Source organism: Hippopotamus amphibius, chromosome 3, assembly GCF_030028045.1.
Source record: "Hippopotamus amphibius kiboko isolate mHipAmp2 chromosome 3, mHipAmp2.hap2, whole genome shotgun sequence".
In the NCBI taxonomy this organism is placed as follows: Eukaryota; Metazoa; Chordata; class Mammalia; order Artiodactyla; family Hippopotamidae; genus Hippopotamus; species Hippopotamus amphibius.
The window spans coordinates 88,852,099-88,865,527 of NC_080188.1; the positions used below are offsets into that span (position 1 = coordinate 88,852,099).

Sequence of the window (13,429 nt, forward strand, 5' to 3'; positions counted from 1 at the left end):
CTGGGGTGCTGTCTCTTGTCCACCCAGTTACTGGTGCTCAGCTGGAGTCTCAGGCTGATATCTGCAGTTAGTAAACTTGAGGTCCACCAATCATCTCCCTCTGAGATATCATAATGATATCATTGAGATATCATAATATCATTGAGATATTATACTATCTGTGTTTATTTTGAAATCTGTAGTAAAGAAATTTTAAAACAAGTAATACTAAAGAATGGAAACTGCTATAAATACAATGTTTAAATAGTCTATCTTCTTTCCAATCTTTTTATTGTTAGCGGGACTTTAAAAGGAAGTCTAACTTTACAAGCATGCATAGCACTTATGTTAGAATACCTTTCCTTTCCCAGATGTCATCTTCCTGGAAGAATTAATAAATTCTTGGAAAAATAAGAAAATAACCTGGAGATGGGGGAAACTGTACAAATTATATTTAATCAGATATGAGCATATTCCAAAAAACTTAACTTTTCTGTTTTGAGCAGTTTGATAGATTGTAAGGAACCAGTCAGCAATCCAGAGAATTTAGGAGAACTAGCAAGTTTATATGGAAAAAAATAATGTGTTCTCTCTGGGGAATGCTGTGGTTGAGGTGCCTGTAGTGAACTGATCCCGGAAATATAATTTGGAAGTCCTCTGATAAGAGTTAAAACCATGGATATGGTTAAGTCAGTTTCACCAAATCCACACACAAAGCTGCACTATTTAGACTCAATCTCAGGTTTGAATTTTACATACATGGCAGAAGAAACTTATAAAATAGATGCCAGATTTAATACTAACTTAAAGAAATAAGATAAACTTTTATCATTTCTATCGCCTGTCTATATGTTTATACATCCTTCAAGAGTCCCGACAGCATCCTGAAAAAATTTTAGAGCCTCTGGAAAGGATCCCATTCAAACCCAGTCCCCACACGCAGTGGGATGAAGGTTGGTACCATCTGCAGATGATACAGAGATGCTGCTCCTGCACCCCACTCACATCCATTCTATCCCATGTCTCACATTCAAAAATAACTACAAGGTCATGAGGAATTCTGTGGGGAAAAATTTTCTTTTTCCCCTACCAAACAAAGACATACTATTTCTTGTTTCATTTTATTTTAAAAAATGATACAAAAGTCTAATATCAAAATTGGAAAATACAGATGAGAAAATACATAAGCACTCAGAAGATAATCACTCAACACGATCCATTATACCACAGTGCATTATAAAAAAGAAAAAAAAAACAGGATGAAATCATGCTGGTCATGTTATTTTTTTCTTTTTCTATTTAACAATCATGACCATCCATCTCCCACGTTAATACATCTCCAACATCAATTTGGACTTGTTCAGTTACACGACTGAAGAAGATTGAGGGATTTATAATAAAAATGCTAAGAACAGTGTGCTGTGTTTCAGTACATCTAATGTACTGTTTGTTATTGCTGTATTTAAAATAAATAACCAACAAGGACCTCCCGTATAGCACAGGGAGCTCTGCTTAATATCCGGGAATAACCTAAATGGGAAAAGAATTTGAAAAAGAATAGATATATGTATATATATAACTGAATCACTTTGCTATGCACCTGAAACTATCACAACATTGTTAATCAGCTATATAAAATTAAAAAATAAAGTACTGCTTGTTGAAATGTGGTTCAAATACTGTGTGCTGGAGAATCACTTCTAGTGCCTAATGGAGATCACAGGATCCATCTCTGGCCTATGAAATCAGGATCTCTAGTTGGGGGACCCAGAAATTCTAATTGTTGATGAGCTCCCAGATGACTGTTCTCTGTTTGCCAATCACTCATTTATTTTTTTTAATTAATTTTTATCGGAGTATAGTTGTTTTACAGTATTGTGTTAGTTTCTGCTGTACAGCAAAGTGAATCAGTTATACATATACATGTATCCACTTTTTTTTAGATTCTATTCCCATATAGGTCATTAATTTATTATTATTTTAAAGAGAGGACCCATTTTCCCTAACACTCCAGGATATTTCTCTTCTTGAACTTTTCTGTGCTCTGACCTTTATTTCAGGAGACAACAATGGATGGTCTATGCAACTTGACAAATATTTTGCCACTTACTACAAAATGACTTCCCGGTATCCGTTTGTGGCAGAAACATCTGAATGCTGTAAGTAATCAGAGGGGCTGAGGGTTCTTGTCTTGTGGGTTCATAATAAGATACCATGTTCTTAAAAGATGGATCCAACATTTTTAAAAAGTTAATTATAGTTTTCTATTTGCAAAATTATAATTTTCTATTAGACATGCAGCCTTAAATTGAGAATTTTATTTTTAAATACCAGGGAACATAAGTACACCAGTAATAAATCATGTCAGGTATTGTTGTGGATAAAATTAATATCAGTCCATCAGGGTTGCTACTTTACAGGCCCACTTTTCGCAATCACTATAAACTCAGATATAAAAGCAACTCTGATATAGTGGAAACTGAACATAGAAGAGCAGAGAAGCTGTTTGAATTTTAACGTTTGTAAGTGAAAAAGCTTCTGGGGTCTAAGCCATACTTTACAACCACCAAAAAGCCTTATTAATTATAATCTGCTATGTTTATTTGCCAAAAACTTATTAAAAACCCTGGAGAGGCTGTAGGAGGGTATAACATCAAGGATAAACTCTATAACTTTTAAGATCAGCAAGATCTATATTCCTTTTAAATAAATTTTGTCTATTCTAATAAATTATTCAAATGTAAATGTGTGTCTTAAAGTTGTAATTTTAATCCTAGCTTTTCAAAACCTTGGTTAAAAACCAGGGGTTGAAGAAAAGAATACTGTATTTTCCCCTTTTTGTTCTACCACAAATTGTAAAGCTCAGCTTTTAAAAAAATTTTTTTTGTCTTCCCTACTCAAATGAGACTAATGAAAAACTGCTAGCAATCCCCACTTTAAGGGGACATACATTCCTAATGCAAGTCTCACAGGTCACTCAGCAATCTATCTCAACTTCATGTTGTCTTCTTGTCAAAATATGGAGACCAGATTACTTGATCATTAAAGAGCTAAAAGTTTTAGGGAAAGGAAAAAGTTAACAGGTATTATTTAACTACTAATATAAAGCCCAAAACTAACGAATTAAGCCATATGATCTCAAAATGTAGTTTTTATTTTCTTGTTTTATTGTATATCCTTTTCATTTCTTAAATTTTAATTGAATCTTTTTATATTTCATGTTATTCCCAAAAGGATGTTAGGCAATTTACAACAAATATATGGCTACTAACATTAACATGACATGAGACAAGAATTCCATGGTGAATGGGAACAGGTATGGAGAAGAAAAATTAGATAAGGAAATCCTTACTGAGAAAAGTGACTGCCTAGTTCTTAATTTTGTAGTCATTAGGTCAAAGAGGAAAATAAGGGATTACATAACTTTAATCGTCTGGTCTATAAAGCAAAAACAAACAGGGAAAACAGATCGTCAGCAAGAGAAATAAATTTTCACCTGATGATGAACTCTGTGAGAAATGTGTTCTAAGTATACTTACATAAGAGGAAGGCAGCTACACACAAAAAATGATGTTTCAGAAAATACAAAGGCGATGTTTTACCAGTTCTAGATAATAAACAAATACATAGTTTTTAATTAGAATTTTCAAGAAAGATGGGGAAGGAGTGGTAATTAATAATTCAATGTCTTTTGTCAAGCTTAAAAGTGATGTAAGAATGAAATGTGAAGTGTAGTGTAAAATTAGGGGGTGAAACTTAAATTAAGGTTCCTATTGTACCACTTTATTTAAATCATAATAAGGATTTATTGGAAATTTAATTGAGAATGGCTTATAATACTTTTTGGCTAGATGAAAGAATGTGAGGAATTCACATTTATAAACTCACCTCTCAAGAACAATATCATGGAAAACATATCCATTGTTAACCAATAGATTAATAAAGTTTAAATTTGAGGAGTTTGGAAAGTATGGAGATTTGGAAAGAATTATTTACTCAACCATAATTTCACCATTCAAAAGCTACCAGCATTAACTTGCTAGTGCATTACTCATCTTTTCTTAATTTTAACATAGTTGAAATTTTCTGTGCAATCCATTTTTATCATATTTTCAGGTAGCAGTTTTGCATAATCAGGTATCCATATTATAAACTTTTCAAAATACTATATAAGTCACATAATTTGCTTCATCCTTCTTTCGTGGCTGGATATTTAGGTGTTATTTTTTCATTTTTCCCGTCACAGATAACCCCGTAATCAACATATGTGGATTATCTGAACTCAGTCTATATAAATAGAAAAAACACAGTGGATTAATGTTAACTTCACCACCCTCCATTTTCACTCTCGTAGGATCCCTCTCGAGACCTTCATGTTCCATCCTAACCCTCCCCATCCCTTCCCCACAACACTCACTTTAGCACGGGATAGAGAGAGAGAACCAGTTTTCAGAGATCCAACTCCAAAATGGTCACTTACAACCATAAAACTGTTTAAAAGTTCTTGGCACAGATTCTGTTTACAAAACACTCAAAAACCCAAACTACAACCTTGAGCTCTCACAATCCCGTAGGGAGTCTGCAGAGGTATTTGGGAGGAGAGGGAAAGCACCTGTGGCCTCATATTTGAGCAAAAGGACACCTGACTATTTCCAAGGCTGCAGCCAACTGCACACCACCATCGGCCACCAGCTTTGCCCAGGAGGGTATTCTTTACCATCATGAGGCTTTTCTACTCTCCGGAAGCTTTACTGTAAGGGATATAGACTAAAAGTCTGCAAACAGGGAGTTCTCACAAAAAGTTTTGTTTGTCCTATGATGATTTAAAATGTTTTAAGTTAGGTGTTATTATTTTTAAGTAGGTAATTATATAAGAGGAAACATTGCCTTTCTGGCTTCTATTGTAATAGGGCAACAGTTAGGAGAAGCTGTCCCACTGGGGCATCTGGATGTGGTCTGCACCCACTTCACCTGCCCGGGTAGATATTCGAGTCTGTAAGCTCTGCTCTAAGTGCAGCGTTTGAAAGTAAACTTAGAAGAGAACACACCTCATTGCTCTCAGGAATCGTCTGTTCCCCATCAAGTCAGGAACCAGAAGATAGCTATTACAGTGAATAATAATCCCCTTTCACTGCTTAGCTATATGAACACAGCACTGCAAGTCTCTAATAGACTTTAGAAATATTAGGTCACAACTTGAAGACTATCATTATAGCCCCACAAGGTAGCCAAAGGCATACATTCTTTTTCCCTCTCTTTTCAACTCCCATCAGAGAGAACAGAATGGCTATGCATAAAAAAAAATGTTCACTTCTTCAAGTGAAGGTGTTGGCATCCTTACATCCCTGTATAAGTCAAAAGAAGTCCTTTGAAGAACCCCTGAATTTAAAAAAAAATCTACCTGCACTATAGTTGAGTTCTCTTTCTTGCTAGTTAAAAAGGGCTTAGTCTTCCATTAAAACTATTAATACTTTATTCTTAAATAGCATAAAGAAAAATTTATTCTTTAATATGGACATTAATGCTCATCACACACTGTCCTGTCACCCTTGGATATAGCTACTCTCCAAAGATAAGTAAGAGCAGACAACTCTATTTTGCAACAAATGGAGAAGAGCAGGCTGCTATTTTTTTTAAAGTGCATGGGCTGGTAAATGTGTATATTTCCTTATTTTAAAGTTCTAGCATCACTTTAATGTTAAAAGCAAAACTTTGGAAACTTTATTTAAAGCTTTGCACAAGTTGCTTACATAAGACATGACACGCTTTTGAATATGATTTTCTCATAGCTTTTCGTTTCTTTCTTTTCATTACCCTGCTGTCCCTGGTCCCTCATCATCCCCATTCCTTACTGCTTCCTCTTTATTCAGTGGTCGGTTCTGTGCCCGTGCAATGTCTTTGCCGAGGGTTAGAGCTTGACTGTGATGAGACCAATTTACGAGCTGTTCCATCAGTTTCTTCAAATGTGACTTTAATGTAAGTAGAAAAGAATGGCTTCATCCTGACAGCCAGAACAGCACCTGTGAAATTGTATTGTAATTAAGGTGTAACTGTCATTGTTAATAATGCATTGTCATTGAAGATGATATTTTTCTTTGGTCAAATATAATGATTGCTGATATGTATTTGCATTTATTACATGATAGACCTGACTCTTAATTATTCTATATATTCACTTATTTAGTCTCTCATAACAATCTTATGAAGTATTTAGTATCACCATATTTTATCTAAACAAAAGATGCAATCAAGAGTATGTGTTACTAAATAAAGGCTACCAAGTGAATTATCATATAGAGTTTTCTTATTACAAGAATTGATATTTATTGAGTCAGTTTTTTACTTTATTGGAAATAAATTTTAGCACACTTATGTATAAACAAAAATATAAAACAAGTAAAATAAGGTGGATAAAATATTCCAGAATTCACATTTAAAAATCTAACTCTTCCGAATCAAATTTGACTCAGAGATTTGATACTGGGTTTTTCCTTAACTCAAATTTATGTATGTAAAAGAAAATTATCTTCTTATTAAGCAGTTTATTGATCCAGTACTAATTTGAATTCAACAAACTTCAGCAACACAAACACACACATTTGGCTGAAACTTTATAAAGAACTTAGCAGAGGATGGACATTATAATCCAATATTTTTGCTGAGTTTTTTATTTTCATCCAGATGTTTTAGCACCTTATGGCTCTGACTTTTGTACATATGAGGACAAGATAAGAGTAGTTCTTAAGGTTACAAATGTTGGCAAGTCTTGCCTTTTTCAACTACAACCACATAACACGGCAACTCATATGCTTGACATACTCAAGGAGTAGGGGAAAGCTCCAGCTCAGAGTTCCTGTACACAATGGTGTCATCAGATTAACAGAAACTGGGGAGCTTACCCAGTTTGATAATGCACTGAGAACACCAGGCAGGTTAAGCCACAAAGACTTGTTTTCCAAAGGAGGTGACATTCCCACCTGTACTAAGGATAGCATTCTATCCTACCCTAGATGCACTATAGCTCTTTTTTCATAGTAATTAGTCCTACTAGAAAAAAGAATAGCCCCCCCCAAAAAAGTCTGAGGTCCTGTGGTGAGTTTCTGTGATTTAAATTCTGACTGGAATGGCTGGGTATAAAATTTTATGATGATTTCATTTTACTTTCAAAGAAAAAAATTATCACCTGTACTGCTTATATCAAATTACTAGAAATCCAAATCAATGAATACCTAATGCTGAGAACCTCATTTCTTATTTTCCTGTAAGTAGGATTTGAATGCATTCTTCAACAATTTAATCTTTGTAGAAGAAAGGGAGAGAGGGAGGGGGCTGGAAGAATGGAAGTGGATACAATGACTAAGGAGAGAGTGTAAGCCCCACCTAAAGGCATTAAAAAGTCTGTCCTGACTTAACATACATACACACATGCATGCATACATACAGACATTCAGAGAGAGATGTGTACAGGCCTCTGGGCCACCAGTTTGTTTGCAACTCTCGGTATAAAGGAAAATCTGGAATAAGATCCTCCTGAACGATAGGGTACAGAAGGCAAGAGAGAAGGGTTCCAGGATGACGCCAAGGTTTCCATCCTGAGCAGTAGAGTGATGGGGGAGAATTCGTGACAGTTACTGGGGAAGATTAGAACTCCAATTTAGGTTTTGTCAATTGGAGATTAAAGGTCACCCCAAAATTTCCAACAGGCATTTGGAAACGTAAGAATCAAGCTCAGGAATTTATGTGTATGCCGCTTTATTAATATTAAATTTTTAAATACAAGAATCTATTATATTAAAAAGTATTTTGGTCATCCTGTAAAGTGAGAGTAATAGTGCCTACCTCTTTCTATCTCAATAGGGTATTATGAAAATATAGAGAATGTTACTTGTGAAAATATTCAGCATTATTTAGAAAGAAGTAGCCTGTAAATTCTAGGCACTGTTAATAAAAATTCAACCTCCTAAGAAACACTATTTAGGGGTCCTTAAAGAAGCCTCCCTTCCCTCTAAAGTAACCCTCCCACTCAGGGGCAAATAACCTCTCCTTCTGTTCTCTCAGAGAACCACATTTGTGTCTCCTTTATGTATATCAAACATTCCTCATTGTGCTGTAGTGCTCGGAATCCTTATCTTCTCCACCAGAAAAAGGAAGATCCCGTAAGCTCCATGGGGGGCTAAAACATGGTTTTTCTATATATCCTCTAAAGTTCCTAACAGAGTGTGATAAGCTCTAAAAAGTGTCTTTGAGTTGAATTTACAAGTAAATCGTTACAATAAAAAATAGTCCTGGGCTATAGGACCAAAGTTATTATCCAAAGAAAAATCTTTATTTGTAGATAAAACATGTTATTTGTCACCTGAATAGAGTATAAGCTTCTGAAGGGCGGAGCTATTACCTTTTTTTCCCAAAGTGCAATGAAAGGCACTTTGTTGAGAAAATGAGTGAATGAACACATTTTTGAAAGAACACTAAGCTTTCATCAATAACCAACTCAAATATTTAGTGGTTTATACAACACAAACATTTAAACAGGATACAAAGCAGAATTGAAGATCGAAGCCAAGTGAGGATCATGAGTAGAAAAGGGATTTTCAATCAGCTAATCTAAAGAATGAAGGAACATTTGCTGATACCTCAGCAGTTAAGAGAAGCTTACTAGTAAATCAACATTTGCCATTTACTCATTAAAAAATCACTGTTACAGGTATAGTCTAGAAGAGTGTTTCTTTTTTTTTATAAATTTATTTATTTATTTTATTGACTGTGTTGGGTCTATTTTGCTGTGCGCGGGCTTTCTTTTTAGTTGCAGTGAGTGGGGGCCAATCTTCGTTGTGGTGCACGGGCTCCTCATTGCCCTGGCTTCTCTTGTTGTGGAACACAGGCTCTAGGCTTGTGGGCTTCAGTAGTTGCAGCATATGGGCTCAATAGTTGTGGCTCACAGGCTTAGTCACTCCACCGCATGTGGGATCTTCCTGGAGCAGGGGTCGAACCCGTGTCCCCTGCATTGGCAGGCGGATTCTCAACCACCGCGCCACCTAGGAAGCCCCTAGAAGAATGTTTCTTAACCTTTCTTCTTTTCATTATCACCCCCCTTCCTGAGACTTTTTACACATTTTTTATTTGTCTGCTCATGTGATGTTTTAATACTTCAGATATACTATGTATAAGTTTACATATATCAGTTCTTTTTCTTGCATATACTTCCATTTTATTGGTTATGTAAACAATAAACATCATTAAATGTCAAAGAAGGACCATTCAGGGAATTATCCTAACTATACTAGTTCTTTATCCATTAAAAAAAGTAAGATTTTTTTTTCACCCCCTAAAAACCTATTTTCACCCCAACCAATAACAACGAAACCATGTTGAGAATACATGGTTTTCTAGATTCTAGAACAGTTTGTTTCTCAAATTAGTTTCCAAAAATGCATTCTAGAGAGTCTGAGAAACTATTTTTCTTTAAGAAGGATTCATTACCAAGTTCAAGCAACACTGGTCCAAACCAACACAACAACTAACTCTACTCATGTCTTTTGTATGAAGCTGTCTCCACTGAGTCATTTAAGTTAACCAGATGTTTCCAAGTGTTCATTCCACAGAGGGTCAAACTCCTGACAATGACATCTATTGCTCATTTCTCAATGAGCATCTGCTCCATTGTAATAGACGAGGATAGTAATAACAACGGCATCATATTATCAGAGGTCACCTAGTCCAGACCCATTCTTTCACTGTTAAGGAAACTGACATGGAAAGACTGTGCATGGTTCACGCAAGGGACCCCCAGCTTCAATGGTTTGGATTTTTTGCTTGTTTTATTTTGTTTTTACCATATTATATTGTTTATCTTTAAAGAATTAAAGGTTAGGTCCTTTCCAATACAACCACAATGATGTGGACCTGGCCTGTGTCAAGCTGCTGATAAAATTATGATACGAGGGGAAATCTTTCTATACAATTTATTAGAAATTGCATTGGGATTACTTACTGAATAAAGATGCTTTAACTGTATGGACCAATTGACAGTTTCCTTTCTAACTAATTTTAAAGGAAGCAAAGGCAGTGGAATATGAGAATTTAAATATTGAGGAATATAAAATTAAGTTCCTGAATGTGTTTTAAACAAGAGAACATTATTTTTATTGTCACTCAAAAACTGAAATGCTTTCTGTTGGTTAAATGAAAATAGGAAAAGAGAACATGACTGAGGATTACTTTCCCAGTTTTATTATTTCAAGTTTTTGTCAGAAGCACAATGTTGTAACTTAAATTTAAGAAAAGATAATTACCTCTAATAATTTAAAGGCAACGGTTAGACCTAGTTCAATTAGTACCATGAAGAGAGGGAGTTCCCGAGATGGCAGAGTAGAAAGACCCTGAGATCACCTCTTCTCATGAGCACACCAAAACCACCACTATCTGCAGAAGAACCATCTATGAAGAAGACTGAAACCTACCAGAAAAGAACTTCCACGCCTAAAGACAGAAAGAAGTAACCACAACAAGGTGGGTAGGAGGGGTAGAGTCTCAGTATAAGTGAGACTCATAACCCCAAATGGGTGACCCACAAATGGGAGAATAATTACAGTTGCAAAGGTTCTCCCCAAGGGGCGAGGGGTCTGAGCCCCAGCCCAGGGGTCCTACATGGGCAGCCCCAATACCATCTGTCTTTGAAGGCCATCAGGGCTTAATTTTAGGAGTCCCAGTGGACAGAGGGAAATAGGGACTCCACTTTTAAAGGGTGCACACAAGATCTTGCACACCCTGGGGCCCAGGACAGAGGCAGTCATTCGCAAGGAGCCTGGGTCAGAGCCACCTGCTAATCTTGGAGAGTCTCTGGGGAGGTTGGAGGAGTTGGAGCTCACCCTGGGGAAACAGACACTGCAGCAGCCATTCTGGGAACTCATTCTGCCACAAGCGCACTGGTGCTGACAAATGCTATCTTGGAATCCTCTTTCTAGCTTCTCAGCCTTAGAACCCAGCCCCACCCCAGCCCACCAGCCTGCAGGCACCAGTCCTGGGATGCCTCAGCCCAAGCAACTAACTGGGTCTGGACACTGACCAACTGATGAGCAGACAGGCTGCCTTAAGACCTCCTGAGCCCACTGCCACCCCTGGACACAGCCTTGCCCACCAGAGGGCCCAGGACCAGGCCCCCAACACAGGGGGCAGTCACCACCCCCAGATCCCCTGGGCCTTGCCCACCAGTGAGCCTGCTCTAGCCTTGGGACCAGCCTCACCCACCAGTGGGTAGACAACAGCCCCAGGAGAACTGCAACCCTGCAGCCTTCTGTGGCAGGACCCAGCCCACCCACCAACAGGCTAGCACCAGCCCTGGGAGGGGATGGGCCCCAGCCCCTCCACCAGCAGTTTAACCTCACCTCAGGGACCCCTGCAGCCAGACCCTAGGACCTCTGCCCATCGTGATCCAGCACTAGCCCTAGGACCTAACTTTACCCACTGGTGGGCAGATACAAGCCCCAGGATCTACTGGACCCCTACTCTGCCCAGCCAGCAGTAGCTTCTGGGTGCCCTGGTGTTCCAGAGTTGGCTGCATCATAACCAGGCCCCACCAAGCAGGCCATCACAACAGAAGGATGCATGCAGTCCACAGAGAGGGCACCCCTAGAACATACAGCTCTGGTGACCAGAGAGGAGTACACTGCTGGCACACGTAGGAGTCTCCTACAAAAGGCCATTCTCCAAGGAGGGGAAATGTAACCAACCTTCCAAATACTTAGAAATAAAAACAGCAATTTAGGCAAAATAAGATGACAGAGGAACGTGTTCCAAATGAAGAAACAAGATAAAACCCCAGGAGAAGAACTAAGTGAAGTGGAGATAGACAATCTACCCAAGAAGGAGGTCAAGGTGAAGATCATAAGGATGGTCAAAGAATTCAGGAGGAGAACAGATGCACAGAGTGAAAGGTTAGAAGGTTTTAACAAAGAGTTAGAAAATATAAACAAGAACCAAATGGAGATGAGGAATGCAATAACTGAAATAGATCGAAAGGAATCAGCTGTAGATTAGATGATACCCAGGAAGGGATCAAAAGACAGAGAGGTGGCAACAACTGCTGCTGAGCAGAAAAAGGAAAAAAAGAATTTAAACAAATGAGGACAGTTTAAGAGACATCTGAGACAACTGACATTCACATTATAGGGGTCCCAGAAGGAGAAAAGGGAGAGAGAAGGGTTGAGAACATATTTGAAGACATAATGTCTGAAAACTTCCCTATCCTGGGAAAGGAAAAGACCTCCAAGTACAAGAAGCACATAGAGTCCCATACAGGATTAACCCAATGAGGACCACATCAAAACACACTGCAATTAAAATGGCAAAAATTAAAAGTAAAGGTAGACTATTAAAAGCAGCAAAGAAAAAGCAACAAGTTACAAGGGAACTCCCACAAGGCTATCAGCTGACTTTCAGCAGAAACTCCGCAAGCCAGAAGGGAGCGGCATGATACATTTAAAGTGATGAAAGGGGAAAACCTACAGCCAAGAATATGCTACCCAGCAAAGTTTTCATTCAGATTTGATGGAGACATCAAAAGTTTTACAGACAAGTAAAGCTAAAAAAAGTTCAGCGCCATCAAGCCAGTTTTACAAGAAAGAAATGTCAAAGGAACTTCTCTAAATGAAAAAGAAAAGCCCACAACTAGAAACATGAAAATTATGAAAGGAAAAATCTCATCAGTAAAAGCAAATAAAAGTAGCAAATCAACCACATACAAAGCTGGTAGAAAGACTAACAGACAAAAGTAGTAAAATAATTTACATTTGCAATAAGCAGTTAAGGGATACACAAAATAAATAGATGTAAAATATGTCAAAAACAGTAATCGTGAGGAGAGGAGAGTAAAATGCAATGTTGTTAAAACACTTTTGAAATTAAGAGATCAGCAACTTAAGGCAAAGGAAACAAAAGCAAAAATAAACAAATGGACCTAATTAAACTCAAAAGCTTTTGCACAGCAAAGGAAACCATCAACAAAACAAGAACGATAATCTACTGAATGAGAGAAAATATTTGTAAATGATATGACTGATAAGGGGTTAATATCCAAAATATATAAACAGCTTATACAACTCAATACCACAAAAACAAACAACCCAATAAAAAGATGGGCAGAAGACCTGAATAGACATTTTTCAGAAAAAAACATACAGATGGCCAACAGGCACAGGAAAAGATACTCAACACCACTAATCATCAGGGAAATGCAAATCAAAACTGCAATGAGATATTTCACACCTGTCAGAATGACTATCATTAAAAAGAACACACATAGCAAATGCTGGTGAGGATGTGGAAAAAGGGAACACTTGTGCACTGTTGGTGGGAATGTAAATTGATGCAACCACTGTGACAAAACTTTATGGAGGTTTCTCAAAAAACTAAAAATAGAACTATATGTGATCCAGCAATTTCACTCCTGGAT

The 13,429-nt window shown here is 37.3% G+C and overlaps 1 protein-coding gene across 4 annotated transcripts in view; it reads left to right on the forward strand.

Moving 5' to 3' along the window:
* RXFP1 (relaxin family peptide receptor 1) overlaps positions 1–13,429 on the forward strand; it is a 74,588-nt gene that overhangs the window by 21,480 nt on the left and 39,679 nt on the right. For 2 of the 4 annotated variants that reach the window (XM_057728025.1, XM_057728026.1), the window contains exons 2-3: positions 2,040–2,138; positions 5,850–5,955. In XM_057728025.1, coding sequence (XP_057584008.1) covers positions 2,060–2,138; positions 5,850–5,955 — 185 coding nt within the window. In that variant the 5' untranslated portion in view covers positions 2,040–2,059. Of the gene's footprint in view, positions 1–2,039; positions 2,139–5,768; positions 5,956–13,429 lie in introns of those variants that run through there. The other 2 variants (XM_057728024.1, XM_057728023.1) reach the window with 2 other exon arrangements.